This window comes from Panulirus ornatus, chromosome 52, assembly GCF_036320965.1.
Source record: "Panulirus ornatus isolate Po-2019 chromosome 52, ASM3632096v1, whole genome shotgun sequence".
Lineage (NCBI taxonomy): Eukaryota > Metazoa > Arthropoda > Malacostraca > Decapoda > Palinuridae > Panulirus > Panulirus ornatus.
The window spans coordinates 11,957,505-11,985,004 of NC_092275.1; the positions used below are offsets into that span (position 1 = coordinate 11,957,505).

At 44.1% G+C, this 27,500-nt stretch overlaps 1 protein-coding gene across 3 annotated transcripts in view; it reads right to left on the reverse strand.

The window, feature by feature from the left end:
- The window catches only part of LOC139765064 (chymotrypsin-like protease CTRL-1), a 218,943-nt gene that overhangs the window by 60,619 nt on the left and 130,824 nt on the right, over positions 1-27,500 (reverse strand). For all 3 annotated transcript variants that reach the window (XR_011716558.1, XM_071692171.1, XM_071692172.1), the window contains 3 exons: positions 9,169-9,288; positions 7,260-7,437; positions 6,911-7,008 (listed from right to left, as the gene is read on the reverse strand). Coding sequence is in view for 2 of the 3 variants with exons in the window: in XM_071692171.1 (XP_071548272.1) it covers positions 6,911-7,008; positions 7,260-7,437; positions 9,169-9,288 (396 nt within the window). In the remaining variant the exon portion in view is untranslated. The remainder of the gene's footprint in view (positions 1-6,910; positions 7,009-7,259; positions 7,438-9,168; positions 9,289-27,500) is intronic.

Genomic DNA, 27,500 nt, shown 5'->3' on the forward strand with positions numbered 1-27,500 from the left:
TAACTGTACCACTGTGTACCGTCGTACTTACTGACTGTACCACTGTGTACCGTCATACTTACTGGCTGTACCACTGTGTACCGTCGTACTTACTGACTGTACCACTGTGTACCGTCGTACTTACTGACTGTACCACTGTGCACCGTCGTACTTAGTGACGGTACCACTGTGTACCGTCGTACTTAGTGACTGTACCACTGTGTACCGTCGTACTTACTGACTGTACCACTGTGCACCGTCGTACTTACTGACTGTACCACTGTGTACCGTCGTACTTAGTGACTGTACCACTGTGTACCGTCGTACTTACTGACTGTACCACTGTGTATCGTCGTACTTAGTGACTGTACCACTGTGTACCGTCGTACTTAGTGACTGTACCACTGTGTACCGTCGTACTTACTGACTGTACCACTGTGTACCGTCGTACTTAGTGACTGTACCACTGTGTACCGTCATACTTAGTGACTGTACCACTGTGTACCGTCGTACTTAGTGACTGTACCACTGTGTACCGTCGTACTTAGTGACTGTACCACTGTGCACCGTCGTACTTAGTGACTGTACCACTGTGTACCGTCGTACTTAGTGACTGTACCACTGTGTACCGTCGTACTTAGTGACTGTACCACTGTGTACCGTCGTACTTAGTGACTGTACCACTGTGCATCGTCGTACTTAGTGACTGTACCACTGTGCACCGTCGTACTTAGTGACTGTACCACTGTGTACCGTCGTACTTAATGACTGTACCACTGTGTACCGTCGTACTTAATGACTGTACCACTGTGTACCGTCGTACTTAGTGACTGTACCACTGTGTACCGTCGTACTTAGGGACTGTACCACTGTGTACCGTCGTACTTAGTGACTGTACCACTGTGCACCGTCGTACTTAGTGACTGTACCACTGTGTACCGTCGTACTTAATGACTGTACCACTGTGTACCGTCGTACTTAGTGACTGTACCACTGTGTACCGTCGTACTTAGTGACTGTACCACTGTGTACCGTCGTACTTAGGGACTGTACCACTGTGTACCGTCGTACTTAGTGACTGTACCACTGTGTACCGTCGTACTTAGGGACTGTACCACTGTGTACCGTCGTACTTAGTGACTGTACCACTGTGTACCGTCGTACTTAGTGACTGTAACCACTGTGCACCGTCGTACTTAGTGACTGTACCACTGTGTACCGTCGTTACTTAGTGACTGTACCACTGTGTACCGTCGTACTTAGATGACTGTACCACTGTGAACCGCGTACTTAGTGACTGTACCACTGTGTACCGTCGTACTTAGGGACTGTACCACTGTGTACGTCGTACTTAGTGACTGTACCACTGTGCACCGTCGTACTTAGTGACTGTACCACTGTGGACCGTCGTACTTAAGTGACTGTACCACTGTGTACCGTCGTACTTAGTGAACTTGTACCACTGTGTACCGTCGTACTTAGTGACTGTATCACTGTGTACCGTCGTACTTAATGACTGTACCACTGTGTACCGTCGTACTTAGTGACTGTACCACTGTGTACCGTCGTACTTAGTGACTGTACCACTGTGTACCGTCGTACTTAGTGACTGTACCACTGTGCACCGTCGTACTTAGTGACTGTACCACTGTGCACCGTCGTACTTAGTGACTGTACCACTGTGTACCGTCGTACTTAGTGACTGTACCACTGTGCACCGTCGTACTTACTGACTGTACCACTGTGCACCGTCGTACTTAGTGACTGTACCACTGTGCACCGTCGTACTTAGTGACTGTACCACTGTGCACCGTCGTACTTAGTGACTGTACCACTGTGTACCGTCGTACTTAGTGACCGTACCACTGTGCACCGTCGTACTTAGTGACTGTACCACTGTGCACCGTCGTATTTAGTGACTGTACCACTGTGTACCGTCGTACTTAGTGACTGTACCACTGTGCACCGTCGTACTTAGTGACTGTACCACTGTGCACCGTCGTACTTAGTGACTGTACCACTGTGCACCGTCGTACTTAGTGACTGTACCACTGTGTACCGTCGTACTTAGTGACTGTACCACTGTGCACCGTCGTACTTAGTGACTGTACCACTGTGCACCGTCGTACTTTGTGACTGTACCACTGTGCACCGTCGTACTTAGTGACTGTACCACTGTGCACCGTCGTACTTAGTGACTGTACCACTGTGCACCGTCGTACTTAGTGACTGTACCACTGTGCACCGTCGTACTTAGGGACTGTACCACTGGTGGTTGTAGCGTATCCATGCATGTAGATGGTGGTTGTAATGTATCCATGCGTGTAGATGGTGGATGTAGCGTATCCATGCGTGTAGATGGTGGGTGTAGCGTATCCATGCGTGTAGATGGTGGTTGTAGTGTATCCATGAGTGTAGATGGTGGTTGTTGTGGTTAAAGTACAGATGTAGTGCCAGGAAGGTGAGGAGACTGTCATGACAACATTAATAATAACAAGACACGTAAGATAAATGTAAGAAAGATGTGAATATGACGTCAGGCTTGTGAGGAAGATGGTATGGATGATGATAGTGTGGATGAAGATGGTATAGATAATGGTGGGTGTGGATGAAAATGGTATGGATGATGATAGTGGGTGTGGATGAAGATGGTATGGATGATGATAGTGTGGATGAAGATGGTATAGATGATGGTGGGTGTGAATGAAGATGGTATGGATGATGATGGTGGGTGTTGATGAAGATGGTATGGATGATGATGATGGTGGGTGTGGATGAAAATGGTATGGATGATGATAGTGGGTGTGCATGAAGATGGTATGAATGATGATGGTGGGTATGGATGAAGATGGTATGGAAGATGAGGGTGGATGTGGATGATGTAAGGATGATAATGGTGGGTATGGATGAAGATGTATGGATGATGTGGTGGGTGTGGTTGAAGATGGCGGGTGTGGATGATGATGGCGTGGGTGGATGATGGTGGGTGTGGATGATGGCGGGAGTGGATGATGATGGCGGGTGTGGATGATGATGATGGGTGTGGATGATGACGGTGGGTGTGGATGATGATGGCGGGTGTGAATGATGATGATGGGTGTGGATGATGATGGCGGGTGTGGATGATGATGGTGGATGTGGATGATGATGATGGGTGTGGATGATGATGGTGGGTGTGGATGATGATGATGGCGGGGGTGGATGATGATGATGGTGGGTGTGGATGATGATGACAGGGTGTGGATGATGACTAGTTGTGGATGATGACGGTGGGTGTGGATGATGATGATGATGGGTGTGGATGATGACAGTGGGTGTGGGTGATGATGACGGTGGGTGTGGATGATGATGATGGGTGTGGATGAGGATGGCGGGTGTGGATGATGATGGCGGGTGTGGGTGATGATGATGGGTGTGGATGATGATGGTGGGTGTGGATGATGATGGCGGGTGTGGATGATGATGATGGCGGGTGTGGATGATGATGATGATGGGTGTGGATGATGATGACGGTGGGTGTGGATGATGATGATGGGTGTGGATGATGATAACGGTGGGTGTGGATGATGATGATGGGTGTGAATGATGATGGCGGGTGTGGTTGATGATGGCGGGTGTGGATAATGATGATGGGTGTGGATGATGATGGTGGGTGTGGATGATGATGGCGGGTGTGGATGATGATGATGGCGGGTGTGGGTGATGATGATGATGGGTGTGGATGATGATGACGGTGGGTGTGGATGATGATGATGACGGTAAGTGTGGATGATGACGGTGGGTGTGGATGATGATGACAGTGGGTGTGGATGATGATGATGGCGGGTGTGGGTGATGATGATGATGGGTGTGGATGATGATGACGGTGGGTGTGGATGATGATGGCGGGTGTGGATGATGATGATGGCGGGTGTGGGCGATGATGATGATGGGTGTGGATGATGATGACGGTGGGTGTGGATGATGATGATGACGGTAAGTGTGGATGATGACGGTGGGTGTGGATGATGATGACGGTGGGTGTGGATGATGATGATGACGGTGGGTGTGGATGATGATGATGACGGTGGGTGTGGATGACGATGATGGCTGGTGTGGATGATGATAATGGGTGTGGATGATGATGGCGGGTGTGGATGATGATGATGGGTGTGGATGATGATGACAGTGGGTGTGGATGATGATGACTGGGTGTGGATGATGATGGTGGGTGTGGATGATGACGGTGGGTGTGGATGATGATGACGGTGGGTGTGGATGATGATGATGACGGTGGGTGTGGATGATGATGATGACGGTGGGTGTGGATGATGATGATGACGGTGGGTGTGGATGATGATGATGACGGTGGGTGTGGAAGATGATGATGGCGGGTGTGGATGATGATGATGGGTGTTGATGATGATGGCGGGTGTGGTTGATGATGATGGGTGTGGATGATGATGACAGTGGGTGTGGATGATGATGACAGTGGGTGTGGATGATGATGACAGTGGGTGTGGATGATGACGGTGGGTGTGGATGATGACGGTGGGTGTGGATGATGATGACGGTGGGTGTGGATGATGATGATGATGATGGGTGTGGATGATGATGACGGTGGGTGTGGATGATGATGGCGGGTGTGGATGATGATGATGCGTGTGGATGATGATGACAGTGGGTGTGGATGATGATGACAGTGGGTGTGGATGATGACGGTGGGTGTGGATGATGATGACGGTGGGTGTGGATGATGATGACGGTGGGTGTGGATGATGATGATTATGGGTGTGGATGATGATGGCGGGTGTGGATGATGATGGCGGGTGTGGATGATGATGATGGGTGTGCATGATGATGACAGTGGGTGTGGATGATGATGATGATGGGTGTGGATGATGATGACGTTGGGTGTGGATGATGATGATGGGTGAGGATGAAGATGGCGGGTGTGGATGATGATGGCAGTGGCACACAGTGTGGATGATGATGACAGTGGATGTGGACGATGATGATGATGGGTGTGGATGATGATGGCGGGTGTGGATGATGATGATGGGTGTGGATGATGATGACAGTGGGTGTGGATGATGATGATGGGTGTGGATGATGATGGTGGGTGTGGATGATGATGATGGGTGTGGATGATGATGACAGTGGGTGTGGATGATGATGACAGTGGGTGTGGATGATGATGATGGGTGTGGATGATGATGACAGTGGGTGTGGATGACGATGATGACAGTGGGTGTGGATGATGATGATGGGTGTGGATGATGATGATGATGGGTGTGGATGATGATGGCGGGTGTGGATGATGATGGGTGTGGATGATGATGATGGGTGTGGATGATGATGGCGGGTGTGGATGATGATGATGGGTGTGGATGATGATGACAGTGGGTGTGGATGATGATGACGGTGGGTGTGGATGATGATGGCGGGTGTGGATGATGACAGTGGGTGTGGATGATGATGATGATGGGTGTGGATGATGATGACAGTGGGTGTGGATGATGATGATGATGGGTGTGGATGATGATGACAGTGGGTGTGATGATGATGATGATGGGTGTGGATGATGATGACAGTGGGTGTGGATGATGATGATGGGTGTGGACGATGATGACAGTGGGTGTGGATGATGATGATGGGTGTGGATGATGATGACAGTGGGTGTGGATGATGACAGTGGGTGTGGATGATGATGGCGGGTGTGGATGATGATGGGTGTGGATGATGATGATGGGTGTGGATGATGATGACAGTGGGTGTGATGATATGATGATGGGTGTGGATGATGATGGCGGGTGTGGATGATGATGACATGGGTGTGGATGATGATGACACTGGGTGTGGATGATGATGACAGTGGGTGTGGATGATGATGATGGGTGTGGATGATGATGACAGTGGGTGTGGATGATGATGATGATGGGTGTGGATGATGATGATGATGGGTGTGGATGATGATGACAGTGGGTGTGGATGATGATGACGGTGGGTGTGGATGATGATGGCGGGTGTGGATGATGACGACAGTGGGTGTGGATGATGATGACAGTGGGTGTGGATGATGATGACAGTGGGTGTTGATGATGATGGGTGTGGATGATGATGACAGTGGGTGTGGATGATGATGATGGGTGTGGATGATGATGACAGTGGGTGTGGATGATGATGATGGGTGTGGATGATGATGCCAGTGGGTGTGGATGATGACAGTGGGTGTGGATGATGAAGGCGGGTGTGGATGATGATGGGTGTGGATGATGATGATGGGTGTGGATGATGATGAGTGGGTGTGGATGATGATGATGATGGGTGTGGATGATGATGGCGGGTGTGGATGATGATGACAGTGGGTGTGGATGATGATGACAGTGAGTGTGGATGATGATGACAGTGGTTGTGGATGATGGTGATAATGGGTGTGGATGATGATGGTGGGTGTGGATGATGATGGGTGTGGATGATGATGGCGGGTGTGGATGATGATGACAGTGGGTGTGGATGATGATGATGATGGGTGTGGATGATGATGGGTGTGGATGATGATGATGATGGGTGTGGATGATGATGGCGGGTGTGGATGATGATGACAGTGGGTGTGGATGATGATGACAGTGGGTGTGGATGATGATGACAGTGGGTGTGGATGATGATGATGATGATGGGTGTGGATGATGATGATGACAGTGGGTGTGGATGATGATGACAGTGGGTGTGGATGATGATGGCGGGTGTGGATGATGATGACAGTGGGTGTGGATGATGATGACAGTGGGTGTGGATGATGATGATGATGATGGCAGGTGTGGATGATGATGATGATGGCAGGTGTGGATGATGATGATGGGTGTGGATGATGATGATGGGTGTGGATGATGATGGCGGGTGTGGATGATGATGGGTGTGGATGAAGACATGTAGGAGGCGTGGGACTCACTAGTCGTCAACACAGTGGGCAGCGGTCAGGACCCACGCCTCGTCCAGCAGGGAGGCCCCACACACGTAGAGGTCTTGCTCCTGCTCCAAGATGGCTGCCTGCAAACATACGTGTCAACAAATAACGTTATCACAGGAAAGATAAACAACAACAACAACAAATAGTATACAAAAACATGAGATAAATGGATGATTTGTGATTACATGAACACGACCCTTGAACCGACGGTACGTAAACTAGGGCCGTACCGTCAAGCTCCAAGATCGTACGGTCCTACACCCGTGCTTTCAACCACTCTAATTGTCAAATTGTTATGAACAAGTAGTTAGGTAGTTAGGTAGGTACTCACATGCCAGGGCCACTCGGACATCTCCGCCTGGCCCTCCTTGCGGGTGTCCGCGCCCTTGGTACCGCAGGATTTGTTACGGTTGTGGAGCGGCAAGATACCGATGGGTCTGGCGTTGAGCGCTACGAAGCAACACACACTAGACGCACTCAACCCGCAGTAGCTGTACGGCTGACCACCACTGTGGGTGACGTACGCACGTCTTACATACCAATACTACTACTACATATACTCAATATGTGAGATGTAGCCAACATTACATACCAATACTACTACTACATATACTCAATATGTGAGATGTAGCCAACATTACATACCAATACTACTACTACATATACTCAATATGTGAGATGTAGCCAACATTACATACCAATACTACTACTACATATACTCAATATGTGAGATGTAGCCAACATTACATGCCAATACTACTACTACATATACTCAATATGTAAGATGTAGCCAACATTACATACCAATACTACTACATATACTCAATATGTGAGATGTAGCCAACATTACATACCAATACTACTACTACATATACTCAATATGTGAGATGTAGCCAACATTACATACCAATACTACTACATATACTCAATATGTGAGATGTAGCCAACATTACATGCCAATACTACTACATATACTCAATATGTAAGATGTAGCCAACATTACATACCAATACTACTACTACTACATATACTCAATATGTAAAATGTAGCCATCATTACATACCAATACTACTACATATACTCAATATGTGAGATGTAGCCAACATTACATGCCAATACTACTACATATACTCAATATGTAAGATGTAGCCAACATTACATACCAATACTACTACTACTACATATACTCAATATGTAAAATGTAGCCATCATTACATACCAATACTACTACATATACTCAATATGTGAGATGTAGCCAACATTACATGCCAATACTACTACATATACTCAATATGTAAGATGTAGCCAACATTACATACCAATACTACTACTACTACATATACTCAATATGTAAAATGTAGCCATCATTACATACCAATACTACTACATATACTCAATATGTGAGATGTAGCCAACATTACATGCCAATACTACTACATATACTCAATATGTAAGACGTAGCCAACATTACATACCAATACTACTACTACTACATATACTCAATATGTAAAATGAAACCACGTAATTACCATTCCCGAGACTCCTGCAGCTTAAACTCTCCGCTACACGTATCTCGATCAATAAATGAATAAAAAATAAAATTAATCAATAAACCTAACCTTACCTGGTGATGCAGGTCCAGTACTCCATACAGTGACAACCTAACCTAACCTAACCTAACCTAACCTAACCTGGTGATGCAGGTCCAGTACTCCATACAGTGACAACCTAACCTAACCTAACCTAACCTAACCTAACCTAACCTTACCTGGTGATGCAGGTCCAGTACTCCATACAGTGACAACCTAACCTAACCTAACCTAACCTAACCTAACCTAACCTAACCTAACCTTACCTGGTGATGCAGGTCCAGTACTCCATACAGTGACAACCAAACCTAACCTAACCTTACCTGGTGATGCAGGTCCAGTACTCCATACAGTGACAACCAAACCTAACCTAACCTAACCTAACCTAACCTAACCTAACCTAACCTAACCTAACCTTACCTGGTGATGCAGGTCCAGTACTCCATACAGTGACAACCTAACCTAACCTAACCTAACCTAACCTAACCTAACCTTACCTGGTGATGCAGGTCCAGTACTCCATACAGTGACAACCAAACCTAACCTAACCTAACCTAACCTAACCTAACCTAACCTAACCTAACCTAACCTTACCTGGTGATGCAGGTCCAGTACTCCATACAGTGACAACCAAACCTAACCTAACCTTACCTGGTGATGCAGGTCCAGTACTCCATACAGTGACAACCAAATTCATTTTCCAAGTCTTTCTGCGCAGCCCCGACCAGAAGCAGTGTAGCCAACACCAATGCCACACCCCGCTGCCACATACTGCAGGAAGACATCATAATGAGGAAGTCAACAATACTCACAGTACACCACATACTGCTGGAAGACATCATAATGAGGAAGTCAACAATACTCACAACAGTACACCACATACTGCTGGAAGACATCATAATGAGGAAGTCAACAATACTCACAGTACACCACATACTGCTGGAAGACATCATAATGAGGAAGTCAACAATACTTACAACAGTACACCACATACTGCTGGAGGACATCACAATGAGGAAGTCAACAATACTCATAACAGTACACAAGAGAAAGGAACATATGAATGCAGCTGTAGAAAAACTGGTAAGACAATGAATGGGTCAATAAGAGGAAAAATAGTCATAAAATAGTGTTAAATAAAGACACAGGGTACACAAATTGATAACACTGTTTCAAATGGAAATCGGTTGCACCTGTTGTGAATAAGTTAAAGTGTACGGTTGTACTGATGGGTGGTTGTACGGACTGCAGGACAAGGGATGACTAGAGTGATAATGTGCACACAGAAGAGACATGGCACATCAGAAAGAAATGTTATGTCTTCCTTTAGTACAATGATACGACCTTTAGTACAATGATACGATCCTTAGTACAATGATACGACCTTTAGTACAATGATACAATCCTTAGTACAATGATACGACCCTTAGTACAATGATACGACCCTTAGTACAATGATACTACCTTTTGTACAATGATACGACCTTTAGTACAATGATACGATCCTTAGTACAATGATACGACCTTTAGTACAATGATACGATCCTTAGTACAATGATACGACCCTTAGTACAATGATACGACCCTTAGTACAATGATACGATCCTTAGTACAATGATACGACCCTTAGTACAATGATACTACCTTTAGTACAATGATACGACCTTTAGTACAATGATACGATCCTTGGTACAAAATGATACGACCCTTAGTACAATGATACGACCCTTAGTACAATGATACGACCCTTAGTACAATGATACGACCTTTAGTACAATGATACGATCCTTAGTTCAATGATACGACCCTTAGTACAATGATACGACCTCTAGTACAATGATACGATCCTTAGTACAATGATACGACCCTTAGTACAATGATACGACCTTTAGTACAATGATACGACCTTTAGTACAATGATACGATCCTTAGTACAATGATACGACCCTTAGTACAATGATACGACCCTTAGTACAATGGTACCACCCTTAGTACAAAATGATACGACCCTTAGTACAATGGTACTACCTTTAGTACAATGATACGACCTTTAGTACAATGATACGATCCTTAGTAAAAAATGATACGACCCTTAGTACAATGATACGACCCTTAGTACATTGATACGACCCTTAGTATAATAATACGACCTTTAGTACAATGATACGATCCTTAGTACAATGATACAACCCTTAGTACAATGATACGATCCTTAGTACAATGATACGATCCTTAGTACAATGATACGACCCTAAGTACAATGATACCTTTAGTACAATGATACGACCTTTAGTAAAATGATACGACCTCTAGTACAATGATACGATCCTTAGTACAATGATACGACCTTTAGTACAATGATACGACCCTTAGTACAATGATACGATCTTTAGTACAATGATACGATCCTTAGTACAATGATACGATCCTTAGTACAATGATACGACCCTTAGTACAATGATACGACCTTGAGTACAATGATACGATCCTTAGTACAATGATACGATCCTTAGTACAGTGATACGACCTTTAGTACAATGATACGACCCTTAGTACAATGATACGACCCTTAGTACAATGATACGACCTTTAGTACAATGATACGACCTTTAGTACAATGATACGACCTTTAGTACAATGATACGATCCTTAGTACAATTATACGATTCTTAGTACAATGATACGATCCTTAGTACAAAATGATACGACCCTTAGTACAATGATACGACCCTTAGTACAATGATACGACCCTTAGTACAATGATACGATCCTTAGTACAATGATACGACCCTTAGTACAATGATACGATCCTTAATACAATGATACGACCCTTAGTACAATGATACGACCCTTAGTACAATGATACTACCTTTAGTACAAAATGGTACGACCCTTAGTACAATGATACGACCCTTAGTACAATGATACGACCTTTAGTACAATGATACGACCCTTAGACAATGATACGGCCTTCAGTACAATGATACGATCCTTAGTGCAATGATACGACCTTAAAGAAAATGATACGACCCTTAGTACAATGATACGACCTTTAGTACAATGATACGACCTTTAGTACAATGATACGACCCTTAGTACAATGATACGACCCTTAGTGCAATGGTACGACCCTTAGTACAATGATACGACCCTTAATACAATGGTACGACCCTTAGTACAATGGTACGACCCTTAGTACAATGATACGACCCTTAGTACAGTGATACGACCCTAAGTACAATGATACGACCCTTACTACAATGATACGACCCTTAGTGCAATGGTACGACCCTTAGTACAATGATACGACCCTTAGTACAACGGTACGACCCTTGGTACAATGATACGACCCTTAGTACAATGGTACGACCCTTAGCGCAATGGTACGACCCTTAGTATAATGATACGACCCTTAGTACAATGGTACGACCCTTAGTACAATGGTACGACCCTTAGTACAGTGATACGACCCTTAGTACAATGGTACGACCCTTAGTACAATGATACGACCCTTAGTACAATGGTACGACCCTTAGTACAATGATACGACCCTTAGTACAATGATACGACCCTTAGTACAATGATACGACCCTTAGTACAATGGTACGATCCTTAGTACAATTATACGACCCTTAGTACAGTGGTACGACCCTTAGTACAGTGGTACGACCCTTAGTACAATGGTACGACCTTTGAGCACGGCGGTCTGACTTTAGATTAAGATGTTACTCAGTATGATTACGACGGTAACGCCCCTAGTTATGATAACCTGTTCACTGACCTGACTCTTTAGGGTTAGGTCAAAGACCAGGCCATCATACCCAAGGTGTCCATGCTAACGAGGGTAATTATAACGTGACGTAATGGTCATGCTGCTGGACTGCAAATATCTTCATTGTAATCAGTCGCTGTCTCCCGCGTTAGCGAGGTAGCGCAAGGAAACAGACGAAAGAATGTCAAAACCCACTTTTATGCACATGTATATACATAAACGTCCACACACGCACATATATATACTATACATTTCAACGTATACATACATATACATACACAGACATATGCATATATACAAATGTACATATTCATACTTGCTGCCTTCATCCATACCCGCCGCCACCCCGCCACACATGAAATGGCACCCCCCTTCCCCCGCGAGCGCGTAGTAGCACTAGGAAAAGACAACAAAGGTCACATTCGTTCACACTCAGTCTCTCAGAGAGAGAGAGAGAGAGAGAGAGAGAGAGAGAGAGAGAGAGAGAGAGAGAGAGAGAGAGAGAGAGGAATGCTATTTCATGTGTGGCGGGGTGACGACGAGAATGGATGAAGGCAACAAGTATGAATATGTACATGTGTATACATGTACATGTTTGCGCATGTATATGTATGTATACGTTGAAATGTATATGTATGTATACGTTGAAATGTATAGGTATGTATATGTGCGTGTGCGTGTGCGTTTATGTATATACATGTGCATGAAGGTGGGTTTTGCCATTTTTCGTCTGTTTCCTTGCGCTACCTCGCTAACGCGGGAGACGGCGCTTTAGTACAACAAACACCAAATATATATATAACCGAACATTCTCCGCCTCGCAACTGGCTATTTTTGAACAGGAACTTTTACTGTTAAGATTTCCTTGTGTCCAGCTGAACACTCACTCAGCACACCACAGGCATAACGGGAAAAGTTTTCAAACGGAAAAATACTTTGTGTATATACAAATATGATATCACCATCAAATCTTGAATCACATGACTATATAGTGTATACAACCAAATGATATCATTAAATCTTGGATCACATAATTACATTTTGTATACAACCAAATGATATCATTAAATCTTGAATCACATAATTATATTTTGTATACTACCAAGCGATATCATTAAATCTTGAATCACATAATTATATTTTGTATACAACCAAGCGATATCATTAAATCTTGAATCACATAACTATATTTTATAAACAACCAAATGATATCATTAATTCTTAAATCCTATAACTAGATTTTATATACAACCAACTGATATCATCATCAAATCTTGAATCCCATAACCATATCTTGTATACAACCAAATGATATAATTAACTCTTGAATCACATAACTATATTTTGTATACAACCAAATGATATCATTAAATCCTGAATCATATAATTACATTTTGTATACAACCAAATGATATTATCTTTAATCTTGAATCACATAATCATATTCTGTGTACAACCAAGTGATATCATTAAATCTTGTATCACATAATTATATTTTGTATACAACCAAATGATATCATTAAATCTTGAATCACATAATTATATTTTGTATACAACCAAATGATATCATTAAATCTTGAAACACATAATCATATTTTGTATACAATCAAATAATAGCATTAAACATTGAACCACATAATTACATTTTGTATACAACTAAATAAAATCATTAAATCTTGAATGGCATAATCATATTTTGTATACAACCAAATGATATCATTAAATCTTGAATCACATAATTATATTTTGTATACAACCAAATGATATCATTAAATCTTGAATCACATAATTATATTTTGTATACAACCAAATGATATCATTTTCTCATGACTATATATTGTATACAATCAAATGATATAATCAAATCTTAAATCACATAACTTTATTTTGTATACAACCAAACGATATCATTGATTCTTGAATCACATAACTACATTTTGTATACAACCAAATGATATCATTAAATCCTGAATCACATAATTACATTTTGTAAACATGCAAATGATATCATTAAATCTTGAATCACATAATTACATTTTGTATACACGCAAATGGTATCATTAAATCTTGAATCACATAATCATATTTTTATGCAACCAAATGATATCATTAAATCTTAAATCACATAATTATATTTTGTATACAACCAAATGATATCATCAAATCTTGAATCACATTATCATATTTTGTATACAACCAAATATCATTAAATTTTGAATCACATAATTATATTTTGTATACAACCAAGTGATATCATCATTAAATCTTGAATTACATAATCATAATTTGTATACAACCAAATGATACAATCAAATCTTGAATCACATAGTTATACTTTGTATACAACCAAATTATATCATTAAATCTTGAAACACATTATCATATTTTGTAAACAATCAAATAATAACATTTAATATTGAATCACATAATTACGTTTTGTATACAACCAAATGATATCATTAAATCTTGAATCACATAATTATATTTTGTATACAACCAAATCATATCATTAAATCTTGAATCACATAATGATATTTTGTATACAACCAACTGATATCATCATTAAGACTTGTATCATACAACTACATTTTGCATACAACCAAATGATATTGCATATTGAATCACATAATCATATTTTGTATACAACCAAATGATATCATCATTAAATCTTAAATCACATAATCATATTCTGTGTACAACCAAATGACATAATCAAATCTTGAATCACATAATTATATTTTGTATACAACCAAATGATATCATTAAATCCTGAATCACATAATTACATTTTAGGCAGAACAAAAAGTGAAGTATATATATCATTTAACAAAAGGAAACATATATCATTTTACAAAGTGAAGCATACATCATTTTCCAAAGTGAAGCATATATCATTTTACAAAAGGAAACATATATCATTTTTCAAAGTGAAGCATATATCATTTTACAAAAGGAAACGTATATCATTTTTCAAAGTGAAGCATATATCATATTACAAAAGGAAACATATATCATTTTACAAAGTGAAGCATATATCATTTTTCAAAGTGAAGCATATATCATTTTACAAAAGGAAACATATATCATTTTACAAAGTGAAGCATATATCATTTTTCAAAGTGAAGCATATATCATTTTACAAAGAGAACGGAAGAATTTCATTCAAACTGCCTTGTGGCTTCATTCATAGATTCAGGACTTCATTTAGTTACCCAAGGATTCATTCAGAGCTTTGAAGCCTCACTGAGTTATGCAGTATTTTATTCAGTGATTCCAGGTTTCAATGAGTTATGAAAGGCTTCATTTTGTGCTTTGAAACCTCACTGTGTTTTTAAAGGCCTCGCATGCTTCAAGTCACATTGAGTTACCCAAGGCTTCATTCTGTAATTCAAGGCTTTACTTATGTGTTCCAGACCTTACTGAGCAATCCAAGGCTTAATTATGTCATGCTCCATTTGGAACTCCTTCAGACTTAAGACACATTACTATGAATCTTAAAGTACAGTAATAGTGCTTTACGACTTTATAGGAAACCTGAGGAGACTTCTTACGGAACCCACTGAGGCTTGGTGTGAAACTCACTAAAGCATCGTCAGAAGTGTTCATGGGTGTTTGAACGTGCCAATTAACCTTTGAGCACGGTGATACGACCCTTGAGCATGACGGTACGACCCTTGAACACAACGATACGACCCTTGAGCATGACGGTACGACCCTTGAGCACAAGTGTACGACTCTTGAGCATGATGGGAGGATCAATGGATATCTTTTTATGCCCCAGCCTTTAGCATAACCCTTAATAGTCAGGTCAAAGGTCATGCCATCCGTTACTACAATGAACACCATTCACCTCGACCCTGTATCATCTCACACTTAACAATAAACACACTGAAGGCCTCTAACAGGAGAGCCCCCGGAGGTAGCGCAAACGAGCTGAAATATATAACAGTGATTGTTAACATGTCTTGCTAGAGGCTTAGCTAAGGGCAAGACCGCTACATGGTCGGCCAAAGAGGCTAATGAGGAGTTAGGGAGCGGACTAGCTGGATGGTATAGCCTTACATTTATACACAGTGTGTGTACAGAGAAATACTCCTGCTCATCCCTTGTTGGTTTCTTAAAAGATTGGATGATGATGATGATGATGATGATGAAGAGAGAGAGAGAGAGAGAGAGAGAGAGAGAGAGAGAGAGAGAGAGAGAGAGAGAGAGAGAGAGAGAGAGAGAGATTATTGTTTGACATGAGACGGTCAATACATTCGTATATAAAACAAGAAATCATTGACTATTTCTATTCCCCTCAATACTGCATCCCAACCCCGTGAACTGACCAAGGTACCATCCTTCACCATAAGGGTACCATCATTCAGCATAAGGGTACGATCCTTCAGCATGAGGGTAAGATCCTTCAGCATAAGGGTACCATCATTCAGCATAAGGGTACGATCCTTCAGCATGAGGGTAAGATCCTTCAGCATAAGGGTACCATCATTCAGCATAAGGGTACGATCCTTCAGCATGAGGGTAAGATCCTTCAGCATAAGGTTACGATCCTTCAGCATAAGGGTACGATCCTTCAGCATGAGGGTGAGATCCTTCAGCATGAGGGTAAGATCCTTCAGCATGAGGGTACGATCCTTCAGCATGAGGGTACGATCCTTCAGCATGAGGGTAAGATCCTTCAGCATGAGGGTAAGATCCTTCAGCATGAGGGTACGATCCTTCAGCATGAGGGTAAGATCCTTCAGCATCAGGGTAAGATCCTTCAGCATGAGGATAAGATCCTTCAGCATAAGGGTACGATCCTTCAGCATGAGGGTAAGATCCTTCAGCATGAGGGTACGATCCTTCAGCATGAGGGTAAGATCCTTCAGCATGAGGGTACGATCCTTCAGCATGAGGGTAAGATCCTTCAGCATGAGGGTACGATCCTTCAGCATGAGGGTACGATCCTTCAGCATGAGGGTACGATCCTTCAGCATGAGGGTAAGATCCTTCAGCATGAGGGTACGATCCTTCAGCATGAGTAAGATCCTTCAGCATAAGGGTAAGATCTTTCAGCATGAGGGTACGATCCATCAGCATGAGGGTAAGATCCTTCAGCATGAGGGTACGATCCTTCAGCATGAGGGTACGATCCTTCAGCATGAGGGTACGATCCTTCAGCATGAGGGTAAGATCCTTCAGCATAAGGGTACGATCCTTCAGCATGAGGGTAAGATCCTTCAGCATGAGGGTAAGATCCTTCAGCATAAGGGTACGATCCTTCAGCATAAGGGTACGATCCTTCAGCATAAGGGTATGATCCTTCAGCATGAGAGTAAGATCCTTCAGCATGAGGGTACGATACTTCAGCATGAGGGTACGATCCTTCAGCATGAGGGTACGATCCTTCAGCATAAGGGTACGATCCTTCAGCATGAGGGTAAGATCCTTCAGCATAAGGGTACGATCCTTCAGCATGAGGGTAAGATCCTTCAGCATGAGGGTAAGATCCTTCAGCATAAGGGTACGATCCTTCAGCATGAGGGTAAGATCCTTCAGCATGAGGGTAAGATCCTTCAGCATCAGGGTACGATCCTTTAGCATGAGGGTAAGATCCTTCAGCATAAGGGTATGATACTTCAGCATGAGGGTAAGATCCTTCAGCATGAGGGTAAGATCTTTCAGCATGAGGGTAAGATCCTTCAGCATGAGGGTAAGATCCTTCAGCATAAGGGTACGATCCTTCAGCATGAGGGTACGATCCTTCAGCATAAGGGTACGATCCTTCAGCATGAGGGTAAGATCCTTCAGCATGAGGGTACGATCCTTCAGCATGAGGGTAAGATCCTTCAGCATAAGGGTACCATCATTCAGCATAAGGGTACGATCCTTCAGCATGAGGGTAAGATCCTTCAGCATAAGGGTACCATCATTCAGCATAAGGGTACGATCCTTCAGCATGAGGGTAAGATCCTTCAGCATAAGGTTACGATCCTTCAGCATAAGGGTACGATCCTTCAGCATGAGGGTGAGATCCTTCAGCATGAGGGTAAGATCCTTCAGCATGAGGGTACGATCCTTCAGCATGAGGGTACGATCCTTCAGCATGAGGGTAAGATCCTTCAGCATGAGGGTAAGATCCTTCAGCATGAGGGTACGATCCTTCAGCATGAGGGTAAGATCCTTCAGCATGAGGGTAAGATCCTTCAGCATAAGGGTACGATCCTTCAGCATGAGGGTAAGATCCTTCAGCATGAGGGTACGATCCTTCAAACATGAGGGTAAGATCCTTCAGCATGAGGGTACGATCCTTCAGCATGAGGGTAAGATCCTTCAGCATGAGGGTACGATCCTTCAGCATGAGGGTACGATCCTTCAGCATGAGGGTACGATCCTTCAGCATGAGGGTAAGATCCTTCAGCATGAGGGTACGATCCTTCAGCATGAGTAAGATCCTTCAGCATGAGGGTAAGATCTTTCAGCATGAGGGTACGATCCACCAGCATGAGGGTAAGATCCTTCAGCATGAGGGTACGATCCTTCAGCATGAGGGTACGATCCTTCAGCATGAGGGTACGATCCTTCAGCATGAGGGTAAGATCCTTCAGCATAAGGGTACGATCCTTCAGCATGAGGGTAAGATCCTTCAGCATGAGGGTAAGATCCTTCAGCATAAGGGTACGATCCTTCAGCATAAGGGTACGATCCTTCAGCATAAGGGTATGATCCTTCAGCATGAGAGTAAGATCCTTCAGCATGAGGGTACGATACTTCAGCATGAGGGTACGATCCTTCAGCATGAGGGTACGATCCTTCAGCATAAGGGTACGATCCTTCAGCATGAGGGTAAGATCCTTCAGCATAAGGGTACGATCCTTCAGCATGAGGGTAAGATCCTTCAGCATGAGGGTAAGATCCTTCAGCATAAGGGTACGATCCTTCAGCATGAGGGTAAGATCCTTCAGCATAAGGGTATGATACTTCAGCATGAGGGTAAGATCCTTCAGCATGAGGGTAAGATCTTTCAGCATGAGGGTAAGATCCTTCAGCATGAGGGTACGATCCTTCAGCATGAGGGCACGATCCTTCAGCATGAGAGTACGATCCTTCAGCATGAGGGTAAGATCCTTCAGCATAAGGGTATGATTCTTCAGCATAAGGGTACGATCCTTCAGCATGAGGGTAAGATCCTTCAGCATGAGGGTACGATCCTTCAGCATGAGGGTAAGATCCTTCAGCATGAGGGTACGATCCTTCAGCATGAGGGTAAGATCCTTCAGCATAAGGGTATGATCCTTCAGCATAAGGGTACGATCCTTCAGCATGAGGGTAAGATCCTTCAGCATGAGGGTACGATCCTTCAGCATGAGGGTAAGATCCTTCAGCATGAGGGTACAATCCTTCAGCATGAGGGTAAGATCCTTCAGCATGAGGGTAAGATCCTTCAGCATGTGGGTAAGATCCTTCAGCATGAGGGTAAGATCCCTCAGCATGAGGGTAAGATCCTTCAGCATGAGGGTACGATCCTTCAGCATGAGGGCACGATCCTTCAGCATGAGGGTAAGATCCTTCAGCATGAGGGTAAGATCCTTCAGCATGAGGGTACGATCCTTCAGCATGAGGGTAAGATCCTTCAGCATGAGGGTAAGATCCTTCAGCATGAGGGTAAGATCCTTCAGCATGTGGGTAAGATCCTTCAGCATGAGGGTAAGATCCCTCAGCATGAGGGTAAGATCCTTCAGCATGAGGGTAAGATCCTTCAGCATGAGGGTAAGATCCTTCAGCATGAGGGTAAGATCCTTCAGCATGAGGGTACGATCCTTCAGCATGAGGGTAAGATCCTTCAGCATAAGGGTACGATCCTTCAGCATGAGGGTACGATCCTTCAGTATGAGGGTAAGATCCTTCAGCATAAGGGTACGATCCTTCAGCATGAGGGTACGATCCTTCAGCATGAGGGGTAAAATCCTTCAGCATAAGGGTACGATCCTTCAGCATGAGGGTACGATCCTTCAGCATGAGGGGTAAAATCCTTCAGCATAAGGGTACGATCCTTCAGCAGGAAGCCTTAAGTATGATGGCCTGGCTGGTCATATATCTGAGCCAGGATTAAGGGTCGTTATGCTCATAGGATTAAACTATTATAGGACTTCCCTCAGTGCGTCATACAACTCTATCATTATGATTATCCAGGACAAGTCCAACACGGTCACCCAGGACACGTTCAACACGGTCACCAGGACACGTCCAACATGGTCACCAGGACACGTCCAACATGGCCACCAGGACACGTCCAATACGGTCACCAGGACACGTCCAACACGGTCACCAGGACACGTCCAACACGGTCACCAGGACACGTCCAACACGGTCATCCAGGACTCGTCCAACATGGTCACCAGGACACGTCCAACATGGTCACCCAGGACACGTCCAACATGGTCACCCAGGACTCGTCCAACATGGTCACCCAGGACACGTCCAACATGGTCACCCAGGACACGTCCAACACGGTCATCCAGGACTCGTCCAACATGGTCACCAGGACACGTCCAACATGGTCACCCAGGACTCGTCCAACATGGTCACCCAGGACACGTCCAACATGGTCACCCAGGCAGGACACGTCCAACATGGTCACCAGGACACGTCCAACACGGTCACCCAGGACACGTCCAACATGGTCACCAGGACACGTCCAACATGGTCACCAGGACACGTCCAACACGGTCACCCAGGACACGTCGAACATGGTCACCCAGGCAGGACACGTCCAACATGGTCACCAGGACACGTCCAACACGGTCACCCAGGACACGTCCAACATGGTCACCAGGACACGTCCAACATGGTCACCAGGACACGTCCAACACGGTCATCCAGGACTCGTCCAACATGGTCACCAGGACACGTCCAACATGGTCATCAGGACACGTCCAACACGGTCACCAGGACACGTCCAACACGGTCACCAGGATACGTCCAACATGGTCACCAGGACACGTCCAACATGGTCATCAGGACACGTCCAACATGGTCACCAGGACACGTCCAACATGGTCACCAGGACACGTCCAACATGGTCACCAGGACACGTCCAACATGGTCACCAGGACACGTCCAACATGGTCACCAGGACACGTCAAACACGGTCACCCAGGACACGTCCAACATGGTCACCAGGACACGTCAAACATGGTCACCCAGGCAGGACACGTCCAACATGGTCACCAGGACACGTCCAACATGGTCACCAGGACACGTCCAACATGGTCACCAGGACACGTCCAACATGGTCACCCAGGCAGGACACGTCCAACACGGTCACCAGGACACGTCCAACATGGTCACCAGGACACGTCCAACATGGTCACCAGGACACGTCCAACACGGTCACCCAGGACACGTCCAACATGGTCACCAGGACACGTCCAACATGGTCACCAGGACACGTCCAACATGGTCACCAGGACACGTCCAACACGGTCACCAGGACACGTCCAACATGGTCACCAGGACACGTCCAACACGGTCACCAGGACACGTCCAACATGGTCACCAGGACACGTCCAACACGGTCACCAGGACACGTCCAACACGGTCACCCAGGACACGTCCAACATGGTCACCAGGACACGTCCAACACGGTCATCCAGGACACGTCCAACATGGTCACCCAGGACTCGTCCAACATGGTCACCAGGACACGTCCAACATGGTCACCCAGGCAGGACACGTCCAACATGGTCACCAGGACACGTCCAACACGGTCATCCAGGACTCGTCCAACATGGTCACCAGGACACGTCCAACATGGTCACCCAGGCAGGACACGTCCAACATGGTCACCAGGACACGTCCAACACGGTCACCCAGGACACGTCCAACATGGTCACCAGGACACGTCCAACATGGTCACCAGGACACGTCCAACATGGTCACCCAGGCAGGACACGTCCAACATGGTCACCAGGACACGTCCAACATGGTCACCAGGACACGTCCAACATGGTCACCCAGGCAGGACACGTCCAACACGGTCACCCAGGACACGTCCAACACGGTCACCAGGACACGTCCAACACGGTCACCAGGACACGTCCAACACGGTCACCAGGACACGTCCAACACGGTCACCAGGACACGTCCAACACGGTCACCCAGGACACGTCCAACACGGTCACCAGGACACGTCCAACACGGTCACCAGGACACGTCCAACACGGTCACCCAGGACACGTCCAACACGGTCACCAGGACACGTCCAACACGGTCACCAGGACACGTCCAACACGGTCACCAGGAAACGTCCAACACGGTCACCAGGACACGTCCAACATGGTCATCAGGACACGTCCAACACGGTTACCCAGGCAGGACACGTCCAACACGGTCACCTGGACACGTCCAACATGGTCATCCAGGACACTTGCAACACGGTCACCAGGACACGTCCAACATGGTCATCAGGACACGTCCAACACATGGATGGAAGGAGGAAGGTGTGGGAGGGAGCCAGGAGGGCAATATGATCACTTTAAGACAATATTTGGCTTTATCTTGACCACTTAAGTGTGCACCACTTACTGGTCATGATGCCCACATATTAGGCTCTTTCGATGGTAACATTACTTTCTCAACTACACATTTAACATCATTTCCTTGCAAACAATTCCAATAAACTTTCTGTTTACACTCGAATTTCTGCTATAAATTATCAAAATCAATCAAGATACATTAGCAAATGCAATACGTGTTAGTAAATAAAAAACAATTGAGGAAAATCAAGATTGAACTTTTTTTCAGTTGTTAGTAAACTTCACCTGGAAAAGGTATGTAAGATTAACTATGACTGAAGACAATATGTGATTCTTTATGACGCAAACAAGCAATACGTTAAAGTCATACAACATCGCCTCTCATGTATCATTCTCCAAAATAATAATTCCTCATAGCTCAAGGAAAAATGGTCAAGACTCTTAATGGTGCAAGAAAACTGGACACAGATGACCATGTTCCAGATCACAGGACTCGTGGTGTGAAAGGTACAAAAACCTGGGCTTGCATGCTTCCTGCCTCAAGGAATATACCATCAAGTCATACGTCTGGAAGATCTCCTGACCGAGAAAACTGCTTTGGAATTCTTATTAGTAACAGAGGTCTGGAATGATCACCTGGAACAGCAATCTTGAAATTTTCATCACTAAGATAACACGTCTGGGTTTGTAGCCCAAGTCTGGACTTTCTCGACATCGCTCACAACAAAGGATCTAAGAATAAATATCCTGAAATTCGTCCACGTAATATAAAACAATTATGGATTTCCCGCCCTAAACCAAGAATGGAATTCATCCACAGGAAATTCGCCACTTTCAATGTAAACGTTAGTGAATGAATCCAGTAATGAGCCATTTCCAGACAAGTGCCAGCTATTGGGTCAGGGCTGGAAGGCAGATAATACAGGCACCTTGAGGGCCGGGGGCAAAGTTTCACAGTCAATGGTTCTTAAATACTGAGACACACATTATGAGGGAGGATATATGACACACATTATGAGGGAGGATATATGACACACATTATGAGGGAGGATATATGACACACATTATGAGGGAGGATATATGACAAACATTATGAGGGAGGATATATGACACACATTATGAGGGAGGATATATGATACACATTATGAGGGAGGATATATGACACACATTATGAGGGAGGATATATGACACACATTATGAGGGAGGATATATGACACACATTATGAGGGAGGATATATGACACACATTATGAGGGAGGATATATGACACACATTATGAGGGAGGATATATGACACACATTATGAGGGAGGATATATGACACACATTATGAGGGAGGATATATGACACACATTATGAGGGAGGATATATGACACACATTATGAGGGAGGATATATGACACACATTATGAGGGAGGATATATGACACACATTATGAGGGAGGATATATGACACACATTATGAGGGAGGATATATGACACACATTATGAGGGAGGATATATGACACACATTATGAGGGAGGATATATGACACACATTATGAGGGAGGATATATGACACACATTATGAGGGAGGATATATGACACACACTATGAGGGAGGATATATGACGCACTATGAGGGAGGATATATGACACACACTATGAGGGAGGATATATGACACACACTATGAGGGAGGATATATGACGCACTATGAGGGAGGATATATGACACACGATATGAGGGAGGATATATGACGCACTATGAGGGAGGATTTATGACACACTATGAGGGAGGATATATGACACACTATGAGGGAGGATATATGACACACTATGAGGGAGGATATATGACACACGATATGAGGGAGGATACATGACACACTATGAGGGATGATGCATGACACACTATGAGGGAGGATTTATGACACACTATGAGGGAGGATATATGGCACACACTATGAGGGAGGATATATGACACACTATGAGGGAGGATATATGACACACTATGAGGGAGGATATATGACACACTATGAGGGAGGATATATGACACACGATATGAGAGAGGATACATGACACACTATGAGGGAGGATTTATGACACTATGAGGGAGGATATATGGCACACACTATGAGGGAGGATTTATGACACACTGAGGGAGGATTTATGACACACTATGAGGGAGGATATATGGCACACACTGAGGGAGGATTTATGACACACTGAGGGAGGATTTATGACACACTATGAGGGAGGATATATGGCACACACTGAGGGAGGATTTATGACACACTGAGGGAGGATTTATGACACACTATGAGGGAGGATATATGGCACACACTATGAGGGAGGATTTATGACACTATGAGGGAGGACACATGACACACACTATGAGGGAGGATATATGACTCACTCTGAGGAACATATAATGACACACACTATGAGAGAGGATTATGACACACACTATGAGGGAACATATACTGACTCATACTATGAGGGGGATATGCTGACACTCATTACAACTCAAACAGGTATGAGGGAGAACAGAGTTATGTTCATATGTTGGATAATGCCAGTGTGACATCTAAAAATAATGGATTTAACCAATGACAAATTCATCTACATTTCATACATTTTTCATACGAATATATGAACAGATAAGTAGGATATATATATACATATATATATATATATATATATATATATATATATATATATATATATATATATATATATATTTTTTTTTTTTTTTTTATTATACTTTGTCGCTGTCTCCCGCGTTTGCGAGGTAGCGCAAGGAAACAGACGAAAGAAATGGCCCAACCCATCCCCCCCCCCATACACATGTATATACATACGTCCACACACGCAAATATACATACCTACACAGCTTTCCATGGTTTACCCCAGACGCTTCACATGCCTTGCTTCAATCCACTGACAGCACGTCAACCCCGGTATACCACATCGCTCCAATTCACTCTATTCCTTGCCCTCCTTTCACCCTCCTGCATGTTCAGGCCCCGATCACACAAAATCTTTTTCACTCCATCTTTCCACCTCCAATTTGGTCTCCCTCTTCTCCTTGTTCCCTCCACCTCCGACACATATATCCTCTTGGTCAATCTTTCCTCACTCATCCTCTCCATGTGCCCAAACCACTTCAAAACACCCTCTTCTGCTCTCTCAACCACGCTCTTTTTATTTCCACACATCTCTCTTACCCTTACGTTACTCACTCGATCAAACCACCTCACACCACACATTGTCCTCAAACATCTCATTTCCAGCACATCCATTCTCCTGCGCACAACTCTATCCATAGCCCACGCCTCGCAACCATACAACATTGTTGGAACCACTATTCCTTCAAACATACCCATTTTTGCTTTCCGAGATAATGTTCTCGACTTCCACACATTCTTCAAGGCCCCCAGGATTTTTGCCCCCTCCCCCACCCTATGATCCACTTCCGCTTCCATGGTTCCATCCGCTGCCAGATCCACTCCCAGATATCTAAAACACTTCACTTCCTCCAGTTTTTCTCCATTCAAACTCACCTCCCAATTGACTTGACCCTCAACCCTACTGTACCTAATAACCTTGCTCTTATTCACATTTACTCTTAACTTTCTTCTTCCACACACTTTCCCAAACTCAGTCACCAGCTTCTGCAGTTTCTCACATGAATCAGCCACCAGCGCTGTATCATCAGCGAACAACAACTGACTCACTTCCCAAGCTCTCTCATCCCCAACAGACTTCATACTTGCCCCTCTTTCCAAAACTCTTGCATTTACCTCCCTAACAACCCCATCCATAAACAAATTAAACAACCATGGAGACATCACACACCCCTGCCGCAAACCTACATTCACTGACAACCAATCACTTTCCTCTCTTCCTACACGTACACATGCCTTACATCCTCGATAAAAACTTTTCACTGCTTCTAACAACTTTCCTCCCACACCATATATTCTTAATACCTTCCACAGAGCATCTCTATCAACTCTATCATATGCCTTCTCCAGATCCATAAATGCTACATACAAATCCATTTGCTTTTCTAAGTATTTCTCACATACATTCTTCAAAGCAAACACCTGATCCACACATCCTCTACCACTTCTGAAACCACACTGCTCTTCCCCAATCTGATGCTCTGTACATGCCTTCACCCTCTCAATCAATACCCTCCCATATAATTTACCAGGAATACTCAACAAACTTATACCTCTGTAATTTGAGCACTCACTCTTATCCCCTTTGCCTTTGTACAATGGCACTATGCACGCATTCCGCCAATCCTCAGGCACCTCACCATGAGTCATACATACATTAAATAACCTTACCAACCAGTCAACAATACAGTCACCCCCTTTTTTAATAAATTCCACTGCAATACCATCCAAACCTGCTGCCTTGCCGGCTTTCATCTTCCGCAAAGCTTTCACTACCTCTTCTCTGTTTACCAAATCATTTTCCCTAACCCTCTCACTTTGCACACCACCTCGACCAAAACACCCTATATCTGCCACTCTATCATCAAACACATTCAACAAACCTTCAAAATACTCACTCCATCTCCTTCTCACATCACCACTACTTGTTATCACCTCCCCATTTGCGCCCTTCACTGAAGTTCCCATTTGCTCCCTTGTCTTACGCACTTTATTCACCTCCTTCCAGAACATCTTTTTATTCTCCCTAAAA